Genomic DNA, 19291 nt, shown 5'->3' with positions numbered 1-19291 from the left:
TTCCCCAGAGGGAATTAAGGCGTTTATAACGATCACAATGCCCTCGATTTGATATTAATATACATTATGCATAAGTATGTCTGAGACTCTGTCCATGTGAACAAATATTTATGTTATGGACATGGATAAAAGACAGCACATGTCTCAGTTAGCAGTTTCATTAGTCATTTGTTTGCTGCAAGGATGTAATGTACAGTAATGGCAGATACTTGTATTCTGTATTTAATGATCTATTTCCCCCCAAGCCTGGACCAGCTGCAAGTGCAACCAATGTTGGGGTTTCTAGCCGATCCCCCACTAAGACCGTGGCCCCCCGGGCAGCAGGCTCCACTGTCAGACAGAGGTAAACACACACACTTTCAAACTAACATGCCCACAAAGCATCAGGTTAAGAATGATACTCGAAACCGGTTTTCCCGGTTGTTCGATAAGAAAACAACAGAGTCCTCGGACTCGAATCCCTTTTTGAGAACCGGTACCCGTTATCGAGACCACTATAGTAAAGAAAAAGAGTTGGTTCTTTATTCGAATCCCTGGGACCAGTCCCGTCCCGACCAGAAATGCCCCATGAGACATCACAATAAATAACGTCACGTAGCTCAGTCATTAGGAGCAGATAGAGAAAGCAGGAAAAACAATGGAACGGAAAAAGCGCTCCAAGGTGTAATTAAGTTCAAAACAAAAGGTATAATCCAATGAATAACTTTACTGAGAGATTTGAGCAGGGTACAAACACATGACGAACACTTTTACGACCAACCGGACACATAGCAACAATGCTAGCAACGCACCTCCTTTACGGCAGCTGTCGCAACGTTCTTAAAGCAACCGCAGCACATACATATATGACATCTCCCTTTTTTAACTTTTGTTTTTCTTTCCTTGTAAACAAAACAAAATCACACTGTATATGTGTTGTCTGTCTAATTATAAATAATGCAGACGAGGCGTGTTGGCTGATTTCTTGACGTTCACTTTCACAGCTTGCTCATAACCTCATTCTTAGCTGCCGGGTGGTGACATGCAACAACACTTTTCGGGGCTACCGTGCATTCTCGTCACTCCCGTTGCATGCTGGGTAGTGTAGTTGTTATATTCCTAGCTCATAACGTCACATCTTTCCCCTATAAAGAAATAATGTTAACTCAATAAAGTGTATTTCTTTTTTTAGCTTTAACTTTTCATTTTTTAGCATTGTAACCACATTTGCAAACAACTTTTCTCTTCATAGAATTTTCTTTCAATAAAGAAATAAAGTGCAAAAATGTCAAAGCATCATAACAAACAGTTATGTCAAATAGCAGCAGAAGTGCACTTTTTGGAGAGCTGTATTATTTTCAGTTTTGTGCCCAAGGGACTGATTTTATTTAACACTATAGTATTATTTATACACCTATAGTGATCACAGAGACAGGTTGTTTTAGTGTTACTGTATATATTTGTTTTTCTTAAAAATCCCACTTAATATACTTTGGGTAACAACAGTCAATATTTATTTATTTTATTGTATTTTTTTAGGTAACAGTCAATATTTATTTATATATTACATTTTTTTTTTCTTATATAATAAAAGTGAGCTTTTGTTAAACCAAATATTGTGTTTTTTTTTCCATATACAACAACCTATCTGGACTCGATAAGAGAATCGATAAGGAATCGGTTCGATAAGAGGATTCGATAATTAGGCTCGAACTCGATCATTTCTTATCAAACATCATCCCTAATCAGGTTTGACTTATTAACAATAGTACGCGCAAAATAAGTAATATGAGCAACTGCGTACGAATAAATGCACGTTGAAACAGTTATCTTTTAGATCAGATTAGTTTATTTCAAAGGGGACAGTGCAATTTCATAAAAACACATGACTACTAATGGTTTAAAAAAGCCAGAATTAGCCAGAAGGCTAGTTTTCATCTGTAGTCCCCTGGCCATGATGTAAAAAAGGCAGAAAAATTACAGTTTAAAAGAGAGAGAAAAAGAAAAAACACACAATACATATATACACACAATACATATACAATATGATGAAAAATGAAATACAACATCACAACATAACATTTATCTTAGCATCAATACAGGCTCATCTTTTAGTGCTGGCAGCTGTAGGCGTTGGTAAGCCACATTTTCAATTTTTTTGTGAAGGCCTTGTAAGTTGTGACCAGTTTAACCTCCCCAGGTACTGAGTTCCACACATTTGCGCTCCTTACTGACCAGGCCGACTTACTGAAAGTGCTCCTGTGCAGAGGAATATAACAGTCACCTCTGACAGAGCCTTGAGTGACACGCTCACGGCTGTTTCTTTGGCTGATGAACTCTGCCAGAGGACCCGGAGCCAATTCATGCAGTACTTTATAGGTCAGTTTTAAGTCTGCAAATGTGTGAAGACTGTCCCAGTTTAAAATACTGTATTTTTTTTAGAATGGTGACAGTGCCTTTTTTTTTATCCAATTGCTTGTTTGTACATGATTTCCTATGGGTTTTTTTTTAACACTGACCAGCCTGAGACCAGTTGGTAAGGCAATAGTTGAAGTGGCTGAAAATCATCGAATGCAAATACAATTTTGCAGCTTCAGTTGACATTTAATTTCGAATTGCACAAAAATTTCCGAGATTAAACATGAGATTAATCTAATTGGAGGAAACTGCCCATGATACTGTAAGTAAAGCTAAATCCTCTTAGACAGTGGTTCTCAAAAGTTTTTTTTTACGAGTACCACCTAAAAAAAACTTGGCTCTCCATGTACCACCATAATTACATTAAAAACAGTAGCGTAGTAAGCCTAAGTATTCAATAAAAACAAGGAAGATGTTTTATTTAACAAATATATTTGTAATTTCTGGCCACTGTGACATTACACACAGTTTGAGCGGTAACACTTTGAATTTAGGAAAATAAAACACTGTACTTTATTCAAGTGGTTCTTTTGCGTTCCACTAGATAGAGCCCATGTACCACAGATGAAGAATCACTGCTCTGGGAGAAAACATGCCACACTAATTTTCACACACATGATCGACTTTCCTAAAGCACAGGTGTCAAACCCCAGCATTGTATATGGCCCGCAAAAGGCCGGAAATAATGTGCGTCAATAAGGATCTTCATCTTTCTTATTAAATGTATTTGTTCTTTCAATTTTGTCAGAAAAGTTGCAAGTACTACATGCAGCTGCTTTTCTTTTAAACGTTATCTGATCATGCAACAATTATACATATATTCAAAACATTTTTTTGTTGAAAATAAAAACACCCCTGTTCCAAACTGTATAATTATTTGATCATGCAACAAGATATTTCACAAAATGTTTTATCAAAAAATAAATACCTAGATTAAGGGTGTCCCTTGTTAAACTTTTTCCACTTCTGATACAAAATTAATTTTAGAGCTTTGAGTATTGGGTGATTTTAATCTGAAACAATATCTTTTGGAATCATAGAAGTGTGGAATGTTAGAAAAGGTTACGATCAAGTGAAATTAGTCAGAACAATAGTAGGATTGAAAAACATTAACCTATTTCAGTGCTGTATGTTTTGCTTTGTCACTAGTAGCACCGGTGCTACGAAATGAAAAAAACAAAACAGTAGCACCAAATCTTTTTGTAGCACAGAACATTTTTTGTAGCAATATGTAATATCCTAAACATCACAATTTCATTATTAACACTCAAACAAGGTAAACGTGTGCATATATAAACACAATGCCATCATAAGGCCTACTGTAACGCTAAATTAAACACAGAGAACATCTCTAAACTGTGCTAGCAGTGTCGCTACCACATGTATGGGCCTATATCCCGATATAGTTTTACCCATAAACTAACCCATACATGGAAATATTTGTTGACTTATCTAAATATCCCCACCATTCCTTGATTTTAAATTTTCAGGACTGATGGGTATCCCAAATACACAAAAACCGGTACCAATAAATAAGAAAGTAGGTTTTGTATAATAAGATCCTAATTTAAGAGGTGTTTTGAGATAAAAGAAAACGCCTTGAAAATAATATAAGAAAAGTCAAAGATAATCGCAAATCTTTAAAAAAACAAACATTTTAGCTATGCTCAATTATTCAGATAACAAAAAAAAAATAACATGTGAAATAAAGTACCATGTTTAAAGGTTAGCAGCAACATGAAAATAATTGACGTTTTAACGATTGTTTTTATAGGTAAATATTTTTATAGGACAGACACACAAAGGTTTTAGCCTTGAACACCAACCTGCTACACACAGCTCTCAGCGCAAGTGATCAATCACTTGTCTATTTGGTTATGGTTATGGTGTTAATTTATTTCAAACATGCTATAAAATGTAATCGAAAAAACATTTTTCTCTAGTTTTATCAAATTTGAATGGATTTACTTTAGGAGCAAAATGTTATGAAATGATGGAAATCCCTTTTCGCACATGTGCACACGTGAAGCACCAACTCTGCGACTTTAAGTTAAAGAAAGCCCGACACAACAAGAGACGCTCGAGGAATGCCAATGACACTTTCAGACTCCCAATGAGAAGAGTGAAGATGAAGACCTGCTGTAAATACAGTGTCTGCCAAAAAATAGTAAGGCCTTCATAATATAAGGAAGAGTACTAGAAAAAGTCAACTTGGATATACTTAAGAGTAGTCAATGTAAAGCTTGTGTAGCAGTATACAGTGCATCCGGAAAGTATTCACAGCACTTTAGATTTTCTACATTTAGTTATGTTATGTTATTCCATCTATTTTGGTCCTCAAGATTCTACACACAATACTCCATAATAACAATGTGAAAAGTTTTGTGAGCAAAAACAGGAAGAGCAAACTTTTTACCAAAGGCAACAATCATATATGAAGCTTTCAGTACAAACACAAAGTTGACATCTATAGTTTAATTTTGAAAAGACGGGGAAAAACATGCATACTCATAAACGGCATGTGCAACAAACATTGCAGTAGATGAGAAGTTAAATCATGAAATGCAACATTACCCGAGCACAAACGATGCAAATTTATCCGGGAAAATCCTGATACCGATTTCCTTGACCTAGCCATACACAAAGAAGTTGTAGGTTTCAATGCTTTTCCAAGTTTTCATCCGTTTTGTCGTGTAAAATGATGTATGGAGCACAAGATAGTTCAACATGTCTGGAAACGTGACCGATGAATAATCTTTTATCACTTGACAAACATATTTTTTTGATAAAGTATAGGGACCTATTTCATTGCATAGTTTTTGCTTGCGTCTTCTTATTTCAGGAAGATCTATGCCTCTTGCGTACTAAGTTTGCATGCTGCCATCATGGCTTGGTTGACCACTGTTTTTCATTTCCGGGAAGAAGTCACATGTCGGAATACAAGCAATAGGCAAGAAAGTTGGTTTTGCATAATATTGCGAAACAAAACGCCAGATAATACATCTCCTAATAGGTGCCATTTTGGGGACCACATACACACATTATAATAATACCCGTATGTTGAAGCACAGTACGTCTGACTAGAGCAGCCGTAATGCTCCACGTTTCATTAAGCCGTGCGGCTTCGTAGCTTACCAAAGTCGTATTAAAACATCTTGACAGATTTTCAAATGTGCCGGGTGTAATGTTCTCTATCCTCAAAGAAACATCAACAGTTTTGGGCTTGCCTTGCTAGCATCATCTTGCAGTCCTCACATATTTCTTATGTGTGACTGCCATCTACTAGCCACACTTGTCATTACACCATGTACCAACTATAATTGCTTCACCTCGGTAAGCAAATCCAGAATTAGTATGTGCATTAGGCACATCTGTTTTTAAGGCGCACTATCGATTTTTGAGAAAATGAAAGGATTATAAGTGCGCCTCATAGTCCGAAAAATACGGTATGCAAATGTTGTGTGCTATGGTGTGCTTAGTTGTTGTATAATTGCTAGCTCCTAGTATCTTTCGCCTACCATGTTTACCTTTGCAAAATATTTAACTAAAATAGAAGAAAATACAAACTTTTTTTGTTGATATCGACCAGGGGCAATATCAGATTGGGGAACGCCTAACTTAAACATTTGCACCTTAATTTATAATTTTAAATACAATAAATACAAGGCTTTAATTTATTTACAATTATATACATTATTTCTACTGTTACAAGCGGGCCTTTGAGGGCAGCCATAACTGTGATATGGTTCTCAATTTAAAATAAGTTTGACACCTCTTTCCTAAAGTGATCGTACCATGATTGCTTTTAAACAACCTCATTCTCCCTGCAAGCGTGTTCCATCAGGAGATTAAAATTGCAGATAGATGTTTTCACCGCTGGCGTAATCGCTGCCCAATCTAGAGGGTGCACTGTTGACTCGTTATAAAGCTTCTTCATTAACATCTTTTTAATCCCATTAAATAACTCCCTATCATCATATGCTCTAGCTGGTCTTCCATTGACAAGACTGCTCATAACGATATCCATGCTTTCATTACAAAACTGAGATACTGTTGCTTTTAAATGTATAGGACCACAACGAAGAGGAAAACAATGTAGTAAAAACACGTAATTTTGATATGAGGACAAAGTAGGAATTTTAACGAGTGGATGGGTAACTATATATTTTATCCTTGTAATTAGGGTTGCAAAATTAATCGCCTAAATCAATTAATTTGATGAGGGAAATAAAGCTTTGGTTTAAATTGTTGCTTCGATTAATCGTTTGGGTGTAACTAAGAAAAATGTATACAATTCAGACTGCATGAATTGCCCGGAACTTTAAATAAGCTAATATGGTTTCTGCACGGCTGCCGCGATACAGCGCAGAGAGTTTTATTTTTTTATTTCATTAATACACACACTTTAAAAGACACATTTTTATGCTGATGTGTGTTTATAAGAAAACAATGAATGAAGTTTATGGCAAGCAAAAAATGGTTGTTTTTCATATATACATCTATATATATAAATATATATATGTGTGTGTGTATATATATATATATATGTTTGTGTGTGTATATATATATGTGTGTATCTGTATATATTTATTTATTTTATTTATTTTTTATTAACTTTCAACGCTTTAGATTTTTTCATATACTATTTTTTAAAACTTTCAACGCTGCAGATTCTTCAACAGCTTCAGACCATATTTATAGGTATGTTTTTATATATTTTTAATGTTTGTTTTATTTTATTTTTGTAAAAAAAAAAAAAATCTTCCAAAAGTTAGTTGCAAAGTGGAATTTATTTACTTTAGATGAGGTAAATACAGCCTTTATAAGATCAATACTTTGAGCAAAAAGAAAGATAAAATTACGTCAAATTACATCAGATGACAAACATCATTTTATTGCTTTGATACAAATAAGCACTTTATTTCAAGTCCTAAAAATAGACTACTTTATTTCAAATAATTATACATCATACAGTGACAGTGGTGGTAATAATAATAGTAGTAGTAGTGATAACAGGCATTTCTCTTTCCTCTCGTCTGGTATCTAAGGATTATCACCACTCCTCCAAGCAACCAACATGTAAATAAACACAATTACACTACAAGTTATACTAACACAAAATAGAATAGGAAATAATTAATACATCATTGTGCTTACCTTGTGTAAATGGTCCACTGCCCCTTTGCAAGCATTGTAGTCTATAATCCACATAATCTGTCTGTTATCTAGTGGTTTAGTGGTGCCACTGTACATATACACACTGACAGTCAACACAAAATGTCCTAATAACCACGTGTACACACCTTTGTAGCAATAACAGCCCACCACGATCATTGTTAAATTGCATTTAAGTCATGTGAATATGCAAATGCACTGTGTATGAATGATTTATATCTGTCTCACACATTAACTAGTGGTTGAGACGTGTAATTACACTCAAGATACATTTTCCTTGTATTTCAAAGGGAGATGCTTAGATCCGTTCCTTATTTGTGGTGAAAGAATTATCACGTGTCAGGTTTGTTACATAGAAAAATATGTTTACAATATAAGTTAATGGGGAGGAAAATTTAGAAAGGGACTAAGGGCCTGATTTACTAAGATCCAAATACCATGCGCTAAACTGTGTGCAAACAATAAAATAGCATATTCTATGAGTGGGCGTGTTGCGTGTGATTTACTAAAACTGCGTGTGCACTTGAAAAGTGGTGCAGTTCGCCTTGTTTAAATTAGGATTTTGCATGCATGCAGGGCTTTTACCACAAAGACGATAATTTTCTGTACATTCGTGTTATTCTTCTACTTGTGTGCAATGTGTTGAACTGGTGGCACACATCTATAAACCGTAACACCTTTTCTGAATCGCAATCTAGACAACAGAAACGTATGCACACTGACACTTAATTCTGTGCGCGAGGCTGTGGATCGCATCACCAGCGCACCCGTGCGTCTGGAATGACAAAGTTAGACAATATCCAATGTAGGACGCCTTCATGTAGGAGATTTAGTAATATAGTTCTTAATTAATAAAAAAAAAAAGAACAACCCATTAAAAAAAATTTCAGCATCAATTGAATTCACTTTAATCAGCCCCGTAGGTCATCCAGCAGCTATACAATTATGAAATGAAATTGCTGTACAAACGATAGGTCTATTTTTTTATTTCTGGCTGTTTTTATTTCTGGCTGTCCAAAATGTTGACACACACAAAAGACGGAGGATTCCCGTCCGTCCATCGTCTGTCTTTGCGGCGCGAGCACTTATCCTGCAGCCGTGTGTGATACTGTCAGTTTGCATGTCCTTCTGACATATGCTAAATAAAACGTAAATAGTACTCGCAAAACGGTGATGGATGTTGATGAATCACATTGCGCGTGCTAAATAATTATATTTGCATTTTCTTCTCCCAGTATTGTGGCCGTTTTGATGATCAGCATATATTTTGCATATTAATGAAGACCAACTCAAAATGGATTGCACGCCTTTCTGCTCACTTAACAGATACAATCCACTCTGCACACATTTAGTAGATGAGCTTTGCATGTGCTTTGAGGTTTGCCCATGTTTTTAGTACACGCAAACCTTTAGTAAATCAAGCTCTTCGTGTATAAATTATTATCTTAACCTTTTAAATTTAACTGATTTGTCAAAGATCTAAAAAAAAAAATGCAACAAATTTTAATTTTCTGGTCAAAGCCGACTCAAAGGTTAATAAGTACACAACATAATATTGGTGTGGGAGTAAAAATCCATCCTTTTTCCAGGTGACAAATTATCTTTACAATAAGACATTGTAACAAAGTATTTTGTTTTTCAAAATTGCCTGCATTTTTAGGAGCAGTATGATATTCTTTATTGTTGAATTCAAAAACAATTTCTGGATGTATTAATTGATTAATTGATTTTTTTGCATTGTAACTTTTCTGTTTTTCCCAAAGTACAATGTTTTCTGTTTAGTTCTTCAAAGGCACATTTTAAGTATTTTTGAACACATTTAACACACGGTTTATTCTACATATACTTTGCTGTTGCACAGGAAAGTAACCAGCAGCGGTACCCGTAGTGCTGGCAGGACCACTGGGTCAGCCGGTACCGGGGGAATGTGGCGCTTCTACACCGAGGATTCGCCGGGACTCAAAGTGTAAGTATTTTTCAATTTAATGTCATATTAAACCAACACAAACTCCTATAACTTTCAGTCCTGCGTCAAGCAGCCTTCCCGTTATTAAAGAAAGCATCCTGCCCCTTAGTCGCAGGCGGACGTGGTTGATCGATGGCGCTGTGCTGCTTATCGAGTGTGTGTCTCCTGGCGTCGAAGGAGGGCACACTCCTCGCACGCCGCCATATATTGAGTGCACGTTTGTTCCCGCGTTTAGACGGCGCTCGCAAAGCTTCATTAAAGGATCCACTCTGAAAGGTCAACTCAATTACAGCCTTCTGACAGGGATGGTAGGGAGGAGACGGTTGGCATGGTGATGCTGTTGCGTAGAGCTGAGCTGCACCACTCCTCCCCCACTCCGTCCCTCCTTCAGAGAAGAGAGCCCCTCCTCGTGTCAGTCGCTCATCAATAAAAGGAGCCTCTCTACAAAGTACTTGGACTTGAAAGTTAATGAGACATTTTAAAATGTGTTACTTCTTTGTACTTTGATGGCTGAGGTGTAACTTGGTTTAATCAAGGCTGCTGAGTGGTAAAGTAGGCTCATCATAAGGATAATATATTGGAAAGGATCATACCATTATCTCTTATAATCGTATTACATTGACAAATATTGGTTTGTTTTTCAAAAATGGACTGATGGGGGACCGTGTCAGGAGGATTCTGCAACACCAGCAACCCGAATGCAAACTTTTTCTCCCTGTTGTGTTGAAAAAAATTGGCGCCATCTGACAAGTATTTTTTTAAGTCACACTAGATGGAATGCAATGTTACATACAGTTGTAGCAATAAGAGGGCACAAGTGTATAAATAATTTCCTGTGGCCTAGACCCAAATAGGGCTGAGCGATAAAGTGGTATCAATATAGATCGTGATTGACAAGTAAAATCAATTGAAAAAAAGTTTGCTAAATGAAGTGGCGACTTCCTTCCGCCTGAATGCAGCTGGGATAGGCAAGCTCCAGCCCCCTGTGATCCCGAGAGGGACAAGCAGTATGAAAATTACAAAATGGAAAAAGTTTTTTTAATGTACAGGACATCAAAAGCAATATTTAGGTAGACATATATCATAGGTTACATTAACATCTTCATCAAGGCATGATCGTAACAATCAACATATTGTATTATGCATTATTAGGTACGCACACACATGCGCAGTGCATATATGGTAAATTGGTTATACTTGCATAGCGCTTTTCTACCTTCAAGGTACTCAAAGCGCTTTGACACTATTTCCGCATTCACCCATTCACACACACATTCACACACTGATGGCGGGAGCTGCCGTGCAAGGCCCTAACCACAACCCTTCAGGAGCAAGGGTGAAGTGTCTTGCTCAAGGACACAACGGACGTGACGAGGTTGGTAGAAGGTGGGGATCGAACCAGGAACCCTCAGGTTGCTGGCACGGCCACTCTCCCAACAGCGCCACGCCGTCCCCGTATATGTGTATAGATATCTGTGTTTTTAATTTTTACTAAATTACTAAACTAATTTTTACCAAATTACATTCAATAATCATGAATACATTATTTGGGATAAACCCACTTTAGCACAGGTGTAAGATAGTGACATGTTATTTACAACATGTCAAATGGCCCTCAACATCATCGGGAAACAATGTGTGTCAATAAAGCACTTCATCGAGGTATTTTAATTTTGACAAAAAAATTTTTTTTAATGCAGCTGCCGTTTTACTTAACTCAATATTATTTATTACAAGAAACTACTCAAAGCATTTTTAGTACAACCCTATTTAAATACATCTAAAAGTTAAAGTTAAAGTACCAATGATTGTCACGAGGTGTGGCAAAATTATTCTCTGCATTTGACCCATCACCCTTGATCACCCCCTGGGAGGTGAGGGGAGCAGTGAGCAGCAGCTGAACTTTAATATATGCTTGCCATCTTGACTTCTGATTCCAAAGCAAGTATTTTTGTCACACTGTTTTCAAACAATGATAATATTAAAACAAATGGGTAAAATATGATTCCACATTGTTGAAAGTGGTCATCTGATAGCATTTGTAATTGCAGTGCAGTTAATATAAAAATGTTTTAATGCCCCAGATGTACAACATCTATCTGCCTTTTAACAATAATACTTCCTAGCGATGAAGTTAGCGCCCACATACCTGAAGTAGACCTCTTCTCTCTTTCACCATAGAAGATTGTGGATTGCTCCCATTGGAATCTTGCTGTTCTTGCACATCATTTGGCATATCTTTGTCTGTGACCAGGCTGTCAAGGGTGAATGAAGAATCCGTACTCCTGTGAGAGCTTGTGTCAATATCTGATGTTTCTATTCCAAATTGAATGGATGTAGTTGATGGAGAACCGCCCCAGATCTGCTCGCATAGTTCGAAGTACAGCAAAACATCTCTACCGTAACCACTTCTTCGACCTGCGTTGACTGCTTGTCTGTACTTTCCACAAATCGCTTTCAGTTTAGTGCCGATAGTTGTTTTTGTGATGTCCTCTTTCCGATGAGGAAATTCCTCAGATGTCCCTCCAAGTCTGTACCGCTCCAAAAATAGGGTAAGAATGTCACCATACTTGGACTGGCAAGTTTCCCAGTCAACACTTTGTTGAGTTTTGTTAACTTTAAACTCCAAAACGATGCTTAAAAGTAGCTGTACTTCTCTGTCAGTCCACATATATAATTCTTTCTTGCCGTGAACCGCCATTTTTGCTATATGCCGCCTCCGCAAATAACGTTTTGGATGTTTCTGGAATGGTCTTAAGTCCTAGGCTACAGCGCCCCCAGTATTTTGGGGGCGCATACACTCAATGTATGCGTTTGCTTGGGGACAGAGAGTTTTTTAAATGCTCACGTGTGGCTGGAGATCTTGTTAAGACGTTAGTTTAGGCAGTGGCCTTTGTTAAGGCGGCCGCCTTAACAACAAAGCGCTGCGGGAAACCCTGGATATATAGATATACAGTACAGGCCAAAAGTTTGGACACACCTCATTTCAATGCGTTTTCTTTATTTTCATGACTATTTACATTGTAGATTGTCACTGAAGGCATCAAAACTGATACCTGTGAAGTGAAACCCATCTCAGGTTGAAGCTCATCGAGAGAATGCCAAGAGTGTGCAAAACAGTAATCGGAGCAAAGGGTGGCTATTTTGAAGGAACTAGAATATAAAACATGTTTTCAGTTATTTCACCTTTTTTTGTTAAGTACATAACATATATTATGTAAATATTACATACTGTATGTTATATTGCTACTACGGTACATTTTTTGTGTATTTTATACCTGCATTGTCCTTTCCATCCTTACACTTTCCATCCTTTGTAACTGAGCTACTGTGTGGAACAAGTTCCCTTGTGGATCATTAAAGTTTGTCTAAGTCTAACTCCGCATGTGTTCATTCATAGTTTTGATGCCTTCAGTGACAAGCTACAATGTAAAGTCATGAAAATAAAGAAAACCCATTGAATGAGAAGGTGCGTCCAAACTCTTGGCCTGTAATGTATACAGTGTTGGTGTTAGGAATTTTCAAAACGGGGCTTCCCAGGGACCCCATCAAGTCATACAAATGTGGTCCCACAGTAAATGTTTGGGGTCTCACTTTTTTGTAACCGTTTTAAAAACACATGATAAATGTATGCATTATCCTGTTCTATCTCTATTGTGTTTTGGAAAAAGGTTGTCATAAATGTTACATAATTCATAAAAAAAATAATACAAAAGAAAACAAATTTTTATGCTTATGTATTCAGTTATAAACATTCATTCACTTTCTTCTTTACATCATGGATCTAAACTTTACTGCTGCCGGTATTTTTTTCCTATATTTTTATTTAATAAGCTGTCGATGTATTTATTTCAGTATAAAAATGTAAAAAGTTTTTTGCTTCGGTCATGAAATTATGATAACGGTGTGCCAGGGCGTACATGCATATGACAAATTGAATTGATTATTCTCACCTGTATGTAGATCATCAGTCGTTTAAAAACCGCCACATCTATACTTTCATGGCAAATAATGCCAACAAACTTAGAATTTGGCAAGTTGGTTTCAATGCAATTTAATACAGTAGCACTCAATGCCGCTAGCATTTAATCTCTGGCTTTGTTATGGCCATAAACTGTGTTGCCCTTTAAGAATGGCAGTATGTGGGGTGACAGATCTTCGCAAAAAAAAAATATATATATTTTAGATTTTTTTTTTAATAGATTAAGAATCATTAATCACAATTCATTCGAAAATTTATTATTTTTTGACACCCCTACTATTGACAGTTTAAAATTACAGCACAATATTTTAAAAAGTTCATTGTTTTCTTACATACAATTGTTTATTCAAAACGGTCAATACTACACAATAACTGAACTGAAGCAAAAACTTTTTAAAAAGTGGAGCCTTACAAGCTTGCTTCGTTTGTTGGCATGACAATGGTAATACTACCTCAAGGTAGGGGCTGGGCGATATGGACGAAAAGTATTTAGATATATTTTTGCTTAAACTCGATATTCGATATACATCTCGATATATTTATCGGTGAAAATATACATATAAAGATATTCATTTTTGAGCGAGATTCACTGAAATTGAAGTGAATGACAACTGTACTGTAAACAGTCAGTGGCACTTTTATTAACCCAGTTAGTCAAGATGGGTATTTACAACACAGAAATGAAACTGTTTAAGTAGCACAGAATTACATAACATAAATAAAATACAAAAAAATTATTTCTACATAAAATAAATAACATAGCTGTGCAAATAATACAACATGTATCAAACTCTGATAAAAAATACATTTGCAGGCAGGCACTTTTTAATTCCCAATCGACGATGTAATGGACACACATGTCCGTTTCTTGCGTCCTACTAGAAGTGGTCCACGCAAAGTAAGTGACTTTACTTAATTGTGCGGCTATGATCCTCCTCACTTCGTCGTACATTTCGCTTGATAAATCTCTTTTCTCTTCTCCGACATCTTGTCGTCATTTGGGATCTGTTATTTCCCTTCCTGGTTCCATCACCCACCCTATCTTGCCTCTGAATGGCCCGTCCCTAATGTTCTGCTCTACTCTTAACCAACCTTGACTCATCATAGTAAACAACCGACCCATCATGGATGTTCTTATACGTAAACCAACTAATCATTGATCTTTCCCGTATATTTTGTCCCCTGCCCGTAGAGTTGCACTAGTCCAGTTCTTTCTCTTCTCCCTCTCACTTCTTTTGTAGCATGTAGCTTAGCTAACCGCTACATGTGTCTGAAAATAGCTAAGCTACGGAAATCGCTACTTTCCCGAGCGCGGTGCACGCTGCTACTCACTGCTCATGGGGTTGGGTCAAATACAGAGGACAAATTTCACCACACCTAGTGTGTGTAATGGACCATCGTTGGTACTTTAAAAAGTGGCGAAGCTACTGCCAATCTACTGGGAAATGTAGTTAAGCTATGTAGCTGCTGGTGTCACTGCCGGTGGCACAGTCAGGCTCCATATTTGCTTGTGTGTTGTTGTTGTGGGTCAGTGCAGTGGGGGGGAGACGACAAGCACCGCTTGGAAGGGGGAAGGAGAGGGGTTTAATAGCCCATGGAGTATTGCGGGGGAGAACAAGGAACACAACAAATAAGCGGCGTTTGGTCATTTTAACGTGAAAAAAATTATATCGATATTACAATATTTTCTTGATTCGTTACGTGTTTAAAAATATATCGATATATCTTACAAACTCGATATATCGCCCAGCCCTACCTCAAGGTAATAGGCCGAGGCTGAGTCCGCTGTGAGTGCGTGTTTACCCGCCAAGAGCTTGAGCCGATGTTTAGTCTGAAACTAAATGCGACATCACATGCAACAAAGGTATTGAAGTATGTTACCTTTTGATTTTACGTGCATCAATCAGTATCAGGTAGGTATCAAATTCGTACCCATCCCTAACACAACATATGTTTCTCATCGGTTTTAAATCGGTTCCTAATTTTCAAAAATCTATTTATTTTGATTTTTATACGAATTAGTGTTTAATTATAATTATTATACCCAAGAATACATTGTGAAAATCGGTTTAAATCGAGAGTGGTGTTGAAGCGATTCAGAATGAAATCGTCACCCGAGGAGTTGGAAACAAATCTAATTGTTATGTACCCAAAGATTCACACCCCTCTTTGCTTGCTGTTTTTTGTTGTTGTCCACAAACATAACAAAACCGCCTGTAAGTGACTTTAGACGGGGGAGGGGCCCACGGCAGCCCCCCGCTGCTTGTGGAAAAGAGCGATACGTGCTTTCCTGTCACTCTGTTAGAAAGCCATACTGTCTCTGACAGTCACAATTTAATGAATCCACCAAAATAAAACAAATTCAACCAGTTAAACCCTGTAGAACTTTTTTCAGTGATGTACCCCCTGTGAACATTTTTTTTAATTCAAGTACCCCCTAATCAGAGCAAAGCATTTTTGGTTGAAAAAAAGAGATAAAGAAGTAAAATACAGCACCATGTCATCAGTTTCTGATTTATTAAATTGTATAACAGTGCAAAATATTGCTAATTTGTTGTGGTCTTTCTTGAACTATTTGTACAAAAAAGATATAAAAATAACTAAAAACTTGTTAAAAAATAAACAAGTGATTGAATTATAAATAAAGATTTCTACACATAGAAGTAATCATCAACTTAAGGTGCCCTCTTTGGGGATTGTAATAGAGATCCATCTGGATTCATGAACTTAATTCTAAACATTTCTTCACAAAAAAAGAAATATTTACATCAATATTTATGGAACATATCCACAAAAAAATCTAGCTGTCAACGTTGAATATTGCATTGTTGCATTTCTTTTCACAGTTCTTTTTGACAGACATTTTTAAAAAATCTCACGTACCCCTTGGCATACCTTCAAGTACCCCCAGGGGTACGCTTACCCCCATTTGAGAACCACTGCTGTAGAAGACATATCACCCTCCTAAGAGCCTCTCTGATTTAGAAAAAAAAAAAAACAAGTATCTCTGCGGTCTTAATTAGTCACTGAATATAGACACAAAGTTGTTAAGTTGGAAACACTGACCCCTTCTGCTACATCTTCTTATGCTCTGGCATACCAGGTGTGTATGAAGGGGTTGACAAGCGTTTGTGAGCAATGGTGATTAGATGGTTCCAAATACATTAGTGACTCCACGTTTGCATTCTGTGTTGCTATCATTGATTCAGACAAATGTCAGCGTTTACACGACATGTAAAGGAATGACTAACCAAAACCTGTTTTTTGTCGCCACAGCGGCCCCGTGCCAGTGTTGGTGATGAGCCTGCTCTTCATCGCCTCTGTTTTCATGCTTCACATCTGGGGAAAATACACCCGCTCTTAATGACCGCCGACCCTCGCCATCTTAACACATCGGACCAGGACCAAACCGCCGACCCCATCGTCTCCTCCCACCAGTACCAAGCACATAAAACTGGATTTTTATGTGGGAAATTTTCAACACTTCGATGTTCTCGTCCACAGCCTCGACACAGCAGCGCCTTCGGACAATTAGATTCATTTCAGGCATCCTCTCTTCCTCTCTTCTACAAAAAAAATATACTTGCAGCCTGGAACATTTTTTTGTTAAAAGCATTTGTACAAAATGTAATTTTTATTTGTACAATAAAAAAAAGAAATAAAATGTGTGATTTTATTCCGTAGTGATGATTTAGACCAGCGATTGTTCTACACAGGCTCCATCTAGTGGTGCGCCAACTAATCAAATAGTGTTCAACCTGGGGGTAATGTTATAGTGGCCACAAATATTAAATATACTTGTTAAATAAACCCCTTGACTTTTTTTTTAATGAATACTTGGGCCTGCCATGCTACTGAGAAACAAGTATTTTGTGATGTACTTGGTGGGGAAAAAAGTTTGAAAACCACTGATTCAGCATAATTTAGCTTAGTTTCAAGCTGAAAGTGAATTACTTTTCACTTTCATGCAGTGCAGAAAACATTTTAATTACTATCATTATTAGTATTTATTTTAGCATGCCTTTAAAACATTCACTTCTAACCTATAGCTGAGAAAAATGAAGACTAATTGAATGCATCCCATCACACAATTAAAATGAGTGCTTCTAAAAGTCATGTTGCACTTCCTACCTGCAGTGTAACTTGAGTCGTGCAAGGTGCTACCGTTTGTCTCCTGAAGAGGGCGCTGCAGACTACTATTCAAAGCAATGACTTGGGAAACATTGTCAATGACTTCTGGCAAACATAGCTGAAGCTCATAACTACTAGTTATTGATTGTAAAAGCTGATTTACATTCAATGACCTATCTAGTCTGGAATCATTTTGTCACAATAAAAGCACAATTTTCCCACACTTAAAAGAGAGCTTTAAAGATGTTTACACTTGTGGCTGATGTGTTTTGTCATTATAAACCCGACTTTAGGCTCAAACTGCATCCCCAGGTTAGCAGTGTGTTGAATATGAAACCACCTGCTGTCACTAAGTGTGTGTGTGTGTGTGTGTGTGTGTGTGTGTGTGTGTGTGTGTGTGTGTGTGTGTGTGTGTGTGTTCAAGACGGCGCATGTTGGTTGTGTTAAACGTCGCATTTGGGTCCTGTTCATTAATTCATTCTGTTGCTATGGCTCTGCCTTCCCAGAGGTCTCCGGTGTTAGTGGCAAACTCAGGAGCTATCCTAACGCACAACGCTTCCTTTCGTCCCTGTCCACACACACACACACACACACACACACACACACACACACACACACACACACACACACACACACACACACACACACACACACACACACACACACACACACACACACACACACACACACACACACACACACTCACACACACGCTGAACTCCATGGCCCAATTCACGGTGGCACAACACGGGGCTGAGCCAGAATAATTCAACATAACAATTAAATATGGAGGAGCTGTGGCTAAGCTGTCCCTCAGTGCGGGGGAGGGGCTGTAAACTCCCTGCAACATCGTCAACGCAACGCTTCCTGGGGGCAGAATTCAAACTTATAAAGATCTCAATTGACGTCAGCATGAGGCGTTCATTGTCGAGTTTGCCAGTGGTTCACTTCTTTTTACACTTGTTTTGCTGGAAGAGTTCATAAAGGCTACTGAGGGTTATTTCTAAATCACAGCTGAATATATGAATTCATCTGTGGCAAATCCTGCAAGACTTCAGCTCAGTGAGCGTCTAAAGCAGGGCTCTCTATTTTTGCCCCCCGTCTTGTTTATTATTGGCCTTATTGTCATGATCTCGGGCAGCACGGTTGGACAGGGGTTAGTGCATATGCCTCACAATACGAAGGTCCTGGGTTTGATCCCCGGGGTCTGAGTCTTAAAGCAAACTCCGCTAAACTTTGTCTAATCTTGCAATTTCCAATGCCAACAAAGAAAAGTACTCAAAAAACGTAAGTAAAGTAATGCTCAACTTTTCCAAAAAATGTGCTAGCTTGATGCTAATATACACTTGCTTTGCTATTGACATGCTACTAATTAGCATTACTGATTTTACATGGCAGGCAGCACGGTGGACAAGGGGTTAGTGCATATGCCTCACAATACGAAGGTCCTGGGTTCGATCCCCGGGCTTGGGATCTTTCTGTGTGGAGTTTGCATGTTCTCCCCGTGACTGCGTGGGTTCCCTCCGGGTACTCCGGCTTCCTCCCACCTCCAAAGACACTAAATTGGCCCTAATGTGTGAATGTTGTCTGTCTATCTGTGTTGGCCCTGTGATAAGGTGGCGACTTGTCCATGGTGTACC

At 37.7% G+C, this 19291-nt stretch overlaps 1 protein-coding gene across 2 annotated transcripts in view; it reads left to right on the top strand.

Moving 5' to 3' along the window:
* The window catches only part of sec61b (SEC61 translocon subunit beta), a 288067-nt gene extending 270883 nt beyond the window's left edge, over positions 1 to 17184 (top strand). The window contains exons 2-4 of one of the 2 annotated variants that reach the window (XM_062062907.1): positions 245 to 343; positions 9434 to 9538; positions 16797 to 17184. In XM_062062907.1, coding sequence (XP_061918891.1) covers positions 245 to 343; positions 9434 to 9538; positions 16797 to 16884 — 292 coding nt within the window. In that variant the 3' untranslated portion in view covers positions 16885 to 17184. The remainder of the gene's footprint in view (positions 1 to 244; positions 344 to 9433; positions 9539 to 16796) is intronic. The other variant, XM_062062906.1, reaches the window with a different exon arrangement.
* The last annotated feature ends 2107 nt before the right edge of the window (positions 17185 to 19291 follow it).

This window comes from Entelurus aequoreus, linkage group LG11, assembly GCF_033978785.1.
Source record: "Entelurus aequoreus isolate RoL-2023_Sb linkage group LG11, RoL_Eaeq_v1.1, whole genome shotgun sequence".
In the NCBI taxonomy this organism is placed as follows: domain Eukaryota; kingdom Metazoa; phylum Chordata; class Actinopteri; order Syngnathiformes; family Syngnathidae; genus Entelurus; species Entelurus aequoreus.
Note: the sequence above shows the minus strand (reverse complement) of the source record. Positions and strands in the feature narration are given on the sequence as shown.